Source organism: Haliotis cracherodii, unplaced genomic scaffold (genome assembly GCF_022045235.1).
Source record: "Haliotis cracherodii isolate W230 unplaced genomic scaffold, xgHalCrac1.p SCAF_10, whole genome shotgun sequence".
Classification (NCBI taxonomy): domain Eukaryota; kingdom Metazoa; phylum Mollusca; class Gastropoda; order Lepetellida; family Haliotidae; genus Haliotis; species Haliotis cracherodii.
In genome coordinates, this window is record NW_027266265.1 from 3,272,224 (window position 1) to 3,280,934 (window position 8,711).

An 8,711-nucleotide genomic window follows, 5' to 3' on the forward strand; every position below is an offset into this window, starting at 1 on the left:
TGCCGACACTAATTAGTATATTTCATGAACTTGGCATTGTTATTAACCAACTCTAGTTTTGTTATCCGAACTACTCGTACGTGCTATTGAAGGCCCTGATGTAGTGAACACCGTCCTCACGTTCTACAGCGACCACGGCAGCCTGTACACGGCTGTCAAACACGTGTTTGTCTGTAAAGGTTCTACTACACCAAATCAGAACCAGTTTGGACAGTGCGGTTTTCGTAGGGGCCTTCAGTGCAGATCAAGAGATATCTGCAGGCTGTGATTGGAGGATATTCTGTAAGATTTTTATGTCTTCAATTGTACATCCATCCAGTTATAAAACTAACCATGTTTTTCTATATTTAGTACTGTCTTTTTCGGCATGATGACTTATGCTGAATGTGACCACAGCTATTTTCAAGTAGGTGACATTTGGTGCGAAACTGGGGGTGGTGTGTTCAGCTTCCTGTACTCGGAAAAGGGGCTGGCTAAGCTAGTCATTTCTTATTTTTTTATTGCTGCTCTAAGGCCAAACTGTGCACACACGTACAGGTAATAGCTGTTGAATGCTTAGTTATTTAAAAAAAATATAACGTTACTATAGAAGTCTATGGGAAAACATTTGGTTGTGTGTAACCTGTAAACTGAATGGTTGCCTTTTTCACTTCCGACAGAAAGTTTGGCGCAATGTTCAGAAGTGTGATCTGCAAACTGCCTCAGCAAACAATCCTGATGTTAACCTTTTTGTTAACCAGAACCGCCGTGATATTGCTGAGTGCGGCGTTAAACAACAAACAAACCAAACCAATGAACCAGAACCAGCCGGCACGATGGTATCTTCCCAAAACGTAGACCTGCCAAAACGCAGACCCATTAAAACAACACTCGTTATGGCTGGTTGCATCAGTAATAAGTACCCTGTACCCTTGATTATGTAAAATGGTATCACCCATGTAACAAGAAAGAAAGCTGGGTAGATTTCACAAAATTTTATTCAAATGTTATTTCATTGTCATTTATGATTATCAGTCATTTTCACTTGTTTATCATCAGTGGACCAACTGCATCCAGGTACTGAAGGGGTGTCTTTTCACGGCGATGAAGCTGTTCCTTGAGTCGGACAAGGCGATGTTCTTTATCTCTGTAGACAACCTTCCTGGGTGGCGGTGCTGCTCCAAATCCAAATTGCATCTGCGCTAGTTTCGCTCTCCGAAATTTCTACCTTCTGGATCAGTTCGATAAATCTGAAGATGTTTGGATGCGTGTGCTGATTCTTGCCGATTCTGGAGTGGAAACCTTCTAGGTTGTTGTTTGTACGATATTCCCCATTTTAATCCTTCTATTGTTGTAGGGATTAGCACGGAAGACAAGCTAAATTACCCTAAACAATAGCTGCCGGCACAGTGTGAACACCCCGCCCTTATATTGCTCGGCCCTGGTTGTACAAGCCTCCAGTCAGTTCAGACTTAGCACCAACACACAGCAGTCATCATGCAATGGGGATACAGCACCGAGAACGGTAAGTTGCTGCGGTATAAATTATTCGTATTCTTTAATATTCCATTTTTGCATTGTAAGCCTTCTTATTTTTGATTTTATAACTTTCTAAAATAGTATTGTATTAATTTGACACAGTAGGTGTATTTGCAGTATTCCTCCTATTGGGCAAGCGGTCTGAAAAGAATAACGACTCAAGAATGTAAAATCATTGTAAAAAAACACAAAATAGCTACGATTGAGAGTAAATATAATGTAAAGACGTGAAAGGTAAATATACTTATGACGACGTGCATTATAAATAGTGATTTCACATTTTATTTCACAATATATGAAGGTTTATATATATCATAAAGTGACTGGCAGCGTTCACTTAGTGTAATTACAGTCCTGAAAATTCACAATACACCCGTACACGTACGTGTATTAAAGATCAACGTCATATCTAAACGGTGTCTACAAGTTTAAAAGCATGTCACACAGATAATTTGTTTAAAAGAACAGCTTCAAGATCCTTACAACAGTTTTGTTATTTTGACAGTTTTATAAATCTAGGTGTATTTCTGTATAAACTGTAATAAGGACAGTGCATAAGGAAGTGGATTTCATCTTCTATCTTGTTTAAATTACAGATTTTTGATTTTCTCTGGTCGGCACACGTGTTGGTGTATCTGCCTCTTTCAATCTCCAGATTATGACAACTTAATTTAGTTAGAGCTAATCTATTATCTTTACACTTTACTATGAATACACAAAGTCAGCGATCTATAATAAACCCACTCAGCCACAGAGGCTTCCACAAAAATGAAAGTCCGACAACTAGTAGTCTAGATCACGTACTTTTTTTGTGGAAGCCTCGGTGGCTGAGTGGGTTAGATCGCTGACTTTGTGTGCTGGCGATTAGGTGCCTCGCTATGGCAAGTGTGGGTACGAATTCCGGACTTTTACCCAAAAGGTACGAGAATCTGTACTTTGCTAAGAAAGTGTTATCCTAAATATAATTTCTTTTACACTTTACTGCTGAAACATACTTCTAAAGCCTAAATTTATCGGTTATAATTCCTTCATATCTCAGTTTTTGTGTTAACGTGATTACCTTCAATCAGAAATTTGTTTTAAATAGCTTCATTGAAATTTGTGCAAGATGCATTTTCACTTTGAATTTGGGAAATAAGTGTGTCTTCAGATGTTCAAAAGATTGCAGGACATTTTGGGTGAGGCCAAATATTATAGCATTTCTCAGGCGCTGGAAAAACAAATGGACATATATATGTACAGAAAGAGGGTACAGTCTTCTATTACCTGTCACTCCCAGGATCTGCTTTGCTATTTTGATAGTGAACTCACATAACAAAGTGATTATGACCAATTTTGACACATTTCGGATAATGGGGATGAGAAGTTGAATGCAGTGTACATGTTCCCATGTTTCAGTGCCACTCCAAGATTGTAGGAGTCCACTACATCAACGATTTGATTGCCCAATTTAAATTGAAGTTTATTTTCTTTGACGATCCTCCCAATAGAAGTATCTTTGCTACGTTAACCTTAAGTTAAACCCTCATAATGGGAATGCATCACAGGTGACACCATAACAAATCTACGTTAAGAGAAGGATATAAGTGACAATCCCCGATTCAGGTTGTCAAGTAGGACTTATCAAGTCAGAGCACTCGTGTCAGTTGTCTGGCAGTACACCATCCCGGTACCCGCAGTGCCTTCATTCAGGCGCACGGCGGACTGTGCACCACGTATGCCCGCCCTGATGGCTCTCTGTGGACATTAATCCTTAGTACCACGTTACATAAAGTGACAGACAATTACTAGAAAATAGTGTTTAGGTAAATTATCCTATAATGACCATACAGTTAAAAGCATCGACAAACATACTCTTGAGGCAGGATGAAATCCTTTCATTGGGAAATGATTAAGTAAATAACACATGGTTGTTATTAACCTGGCTGAACAAAACGGACATTTGTAATTTGTGCATCCTTCGTATGTGTTATTTAAACTTTTGTTACTGTCTTCATGGGATTAAATTATTAATTATAACATTGTTTATAAATTACCGGTAAACCCTAGATATGTACCTCTTTAAATGTGATGGTTGTTACCATAGTGTATAAACAAGAGCGTGCATAGTCAGTCACGCGTGGAAAGCAATAACTGGTCCTTTGCGAAACAATATACAATAAATATCAATACAGAGAAAAAGTACCACCATCCAAAATATGAAATGTTATTGCCCCGAATGAGCAGGTATGTCCGTGTGAGACCAATATGGACGTTCATCGTATGGACGTGTTAAGTTATATCTTCCTCCAGTGAATTCCCTATGTGCCGCCACGCACGGCTTAATCCAATACAGTACACACACGAAATGACGTTAACGTTGTTTTTAATGTCAGTATCAAACATGGTGTGTTTATTTGGGGGCGTCTCACAACATGAATGACATAAACGAAACAATGCCTTTTACGAAATGCCAAATGCATTTGTTATATGTTTAATGACATGTTTTTATGCCTCAGAAAGATATGGGCATTTAACCTTACATTGGGTTGAATTTATAACATTTCAAAATGCATTTAAACTTGTCATTACTTAAATTATTATCATTAGCATGTACAGATTAAAATAAGAAATGCTGCAAAGAGGGTTTGGGTGATACTGGCACAGTCAGGCTGGTCAGGGTCATCATCTGCTCAGGGTCCTGGCCCCCTCTGCACGCAGCACAGACAGCGAATGGGACTTCTCCCAGGAAGCGCTGCCTAGTCGAACCCATCCAGAACTGTTCGGAGAATGTGAAGACTCCCCAACACTGCAGCCTTCTGCATTACCCAGATTGTCAGAAGAACTGTATTTCTGGTAGCAAACCTGGGTACTCTCCCAATGTCAGTCAAGGGATTGGGAGGTACCAAACCTAAAGCACCAAGAACAATGGGGAGTCAGACAACTTAGTACTTGGGATGCAAGCGTGAGATTATTATAAGTAACGTAACAGTTTTGTCTTAAAGCCGTGTCTGTCATGCCACGTTGTCTGATATCATAATGTCACGTTGTCTGATATCTTTATGTCACGTTGTCGGATATCTTTATGTCACGTTGTCGGATATCTTTAAGCCACGTTTTCTTATATCCTTATACCACATTGTCTTGTCATCATGTGATATTCTTGGTATTTCAGGACCCAAGTATTGGGTCAACAACTTCCCAATAGCCGCGGGCATGCAACAGTCTCCTGTGAACATCAACTCGACCAATGTCGTGTTCGACCAGAAGCTTGAGGCCAACCCTCTTTCTGTCAAGTACTTCATCGAACAGAACATGGACTTCGAGAACACAGGGTTCTCCGTCAAGGCCAACATCCGGGAACCGTCGAGTGAGTCACTTTAAATGAACATCTTGTTTATTTCACGCGAGACAGTGAATGTTGTTTAACGTCGGTAAGATCAGAAGCTTGATAATAGTCGAGTGTGGGCCATGTAAACCAGTGACAGAAAGCTTGAACAACGACCAACGTTATTGCGATTCAGTGCAATCAACCAAGTCATCGAGTCTGCCCACCCGAGCAGTTTTACTCCACCCTTAGGAGAAGCATGGGTTGTTGTGGCATTCCTACCGCGAGTGAGCATGAGGGGGTAACACATAAACTCTCCTCATTTCGACCCGTGAAGATAGGATAGGTCTTCAGCAACCCATACTTACCATAAAAGGACACTATGCTTGTCGTAAGAGTTGACGAACGGGGTCAGATGGTGACGCTCCTTGACTTGGTTGATGCATGTCATCGTATCTCAATTGCATAAATCGATGCTCATGATATCAATCACTGGATTGTCTGGTCCAGATTCGATAATGAACTGACCAACGTCATATAGCTGGACTATTGCAGAGTGCGGCGTTAAACAACAAATATCTCACATCTCCTAACTCCACATTACAATCACCATATCATCCACACCTATCCAACTCTGCCCCCTCAAACCATCCATCCACACTCAACTGTCCCTTCCTCAATTACGCCAAATCTGGGGGCACGATTGGGCCAGTCGCCTAAGGCGCCGCGACTCGCTGTGCAGAGTTGTGTCCCTTAGGCACCCCAGAAACCTATGATTGTGGATTCGAATCCCGGTTCGCACCGATTATGTTTCTAGGTTTGTCAGCACCATACCCGTGCTCGTGGGTTTCACCGAAGTGGTAAACGTCTGAGACCTTCAACACTTCGGGCTTTCCTCCCACATTAAGCTGACACGCCGCGGTATAACTGTAATAGTGTTAAACTCACTCACTACTCGAAATCTGCCCATGTCTGGCATGCTGATGTTGAACATTGCGTAACTGTGTTGCAGCTATTTCAGGGGGCCCCCTGGACAGCACGTATCAACTTGAGCAGTTCCATCTCCACTGGGGGTCATGTGACGAGAGGGGGTCGGAGCACACAATGGAGGGCAAGACATTCCCAGCCGAGGTACTCTCTCCAAGACCACATGTAAAATATATCCGTCAGTGTATAAATGGTTATTTCACTAAATCACCACGACAAACGTCTTGTCTCCCCATGTACGTATACATATGTGAACTAAATTACATACATTCTAAAGTATTGAGTCATATTTTTTCTCCACTTAGACTGGCCAGAAGAAAACAAGTACAATCTTAAGTAAACAATATCCAATATTTTCGATATTCGATTCGATGTTATGTTCGTTTTTTGCAACTTGATATTTGCTTTCAGCTTCATCTCGTCCATTGGAACCGTGATAAATATTCAAGCTTCGGAGAAGCTGCAGACAAGCATGATGGTTTGGCAGTGTTTGGCATCTTCTTGGAGGTAGGCCCCTCAACTAAACTCTCCGTTCAATGAAACGTGTACATTTTTTCCCTCTTGGCCGGCGGAGCGAAAGAAGCGCATGTAAAATATATGTACTACAAGGAAAGGTTCGATGCAAAACATAAAAAGGGATTTTTTTATTTTGTGAATGCTTCTCACACTTTGACGATTAACTGATTTTCGGCTGATGTCCATAATTAAAATAAGGAAACTATATTCCTTTCTACAATCAAGTACTTTACATAAATTAGGGTAGATGGATCATAACAAGACGTACAATATGAGTATTCTAATCTGAACTTGGGGTTCCTGTGTTTCAACCCTTCGCTCCAAACCTGTCTCATCCAACATTTAAGTGAACGCATTGAGAGAGAATTAAGTGACACACATTTGAGTGTGATTTACACGCATTTATCTTCAGGTTGGCGCTGAGCATCCGGGTTTCAAACCTTTAACCGACGGTTTAGATGCTGTCAAGTTCCGTTCCAAACATGAGCAGGTCAAAGGCCAGTTCAACCCCAAATGTTTCCTCCCAGGTGAGTTAAGTTCTCATTCATTAATCCATGTTTCCATCTGTCTTTACACTTCTCGTTATCCGTCAATTCATTTTCCTTATTCCAGAAACGTAGGGCTCCGTTCACATCCAGTATTGTATTCATTCATTGGGAATTTTATATCATTGCACGGAGAACAATAATTTCAACTATATACACTGGATGACTCAGTGTGAATAAAATTATTCAAATGGCGTATATGCCGAAAATGCACTTTTTCAACTGGTCATTGTTATTTCGTATAAATGTAACAAAAACAGGGTCTAAGTTGACTTACGATTCTTAACCCAAGCCCTGTATGTGTATGTAGAGACCATGTACAATAATATTTCTTCTCTTCAGACACAATGTCCGAGTACTGGACTTATCCCGGGTCTCTGACCACGCCCCCCTGCTACGAGAGTGTCACGTGGATAGTATTTAAAGAACACATGGTGGTGTCGGAGAGTCAGGTAAGCACACATTATCTACATTAATAAAAAAATGTAGTTAATTGAAAATTGATTAAAATCTGATTTAGTCAAATGTTTGAGGGGTGTAATAGATACAACAAACAAATTGAGGAACAAAAGAAACCATACCTACAAGTTGATTTTATCATATGTTTAACTTCAATATCTAAGGTTAACGATATTATATTGCCAAAAATAAACTGCTGGCGCTAGGTCAGCACTCATACGTGGTTATATATATCTTTTAAAATATGATTTTGTTTAAAACTTTTAATAATGAAATTGTTTTTCACATAATAATACACATCTGCGGATCGGTATCCGAAACATCATATCTTTCAAAAAAGTAAATTTGCATTTTTTTATCACATTTCCAACATGGTAGAGGATCTTGTAGTTGCAAATTCATTTCTTATCTCTCTTTTCACTGAATGAATTTCATTTTAAACATTATTATTCAGCTACGGAACTGTTGGTTGAATAGACATACATTCAAAACTACTTTCGGTATACTTTCTTTTGCCCCTCAGTATATGTGTATGCGAGTAGATTCACTCCCAATGGGAATACCATATGTATGTATCTTACATAAGAACAACAATGATCTGTCAAAAAGTTCAGATTAAATCCATTGTCTCTTATCATTCCATGTATAAGTTAAAAAACGTATTCCGCTTTCAGTTAAAGGCCCTTCGAAGTCTGTGTTGGGGGGACTGCGACGGCGACGGCGACTGCATCGTCGACAACTACAGGCCACCGTGTGAGCTAGGCAGCAGAAAGATCCGAGCAGCATTTCATTAGTGACTGTGAAAGAACTGTCGTCTTAAGATATCACACTGACACAGGGGCTGAAGGTCATGTTGAGCGTCCCACTGCTGAACATTGTTTGTGACTATCACAAAACAGGGAACGACTGACATTGTCAGATCACATCAGAAGTACAACAGGGCACTCGATATGATTCATGATCAATAGAATTCAGCTGGGATGATTCAGTGAACTGACACTATTCAATCTGTCCCGAATGGACGAAAGGTTGACTTGAGCTTGTGGAGTTGAACGAATGTTGCTTCATGAATTTAGTTCACGAGTTATGGTGAAAACCATGAAAGAGTCACACTTGGTGTGATATTGTACCCTGATGGCAAGAATTGATGAAACGTTCACTCGCGATCTGCCGACGCTGTGGACAACGAAGAGCACATCATATTGGACGCTGAACATGAGTGGTTCTGGCGTAAATGGATCTTGATATTTCAACATTAAGACAGCGTCTTTCATCCGATCATTGTACGGAGGTCAATGGTCACGAATTTCATAAGAATTTGACTTTTGCAATAAATCAGTGCAACGTTTTTGTTTGGTCATTCATCCATCCACTAGTAT

General features: G+C 40.2%; 1 protein-coding gene across 1 annotated transcript; it reads left to right on the plus strand.

Moving 5' to 3' along the window:
• Positions 1-1,476: 1,476 nt before the first annotated feature.
• LOC139445157 (carbonic anhydrase 2-like) lies at positions 1,477-8,126 on the plus strand. The gene is made up of 7 exons (XM_071226267.1): positions 1,477-1,504; positions 4,673-4,867; positions 5,838-5,956; positions 6,224-6,319; positions 6,741-6,855; positions 7,216-7,325; positions 8,007-8,126. Exons 1-7 carry the CDS (start codon positions 1,477-1,479, stop codon positions 8,124-8,126), a joined length of 783 nt encoding a protein of 260 aa, XP_071082368.1.
• The last annotated feature ends 585 nt before the right edge of the window (positions 8,127-8,711 follow it).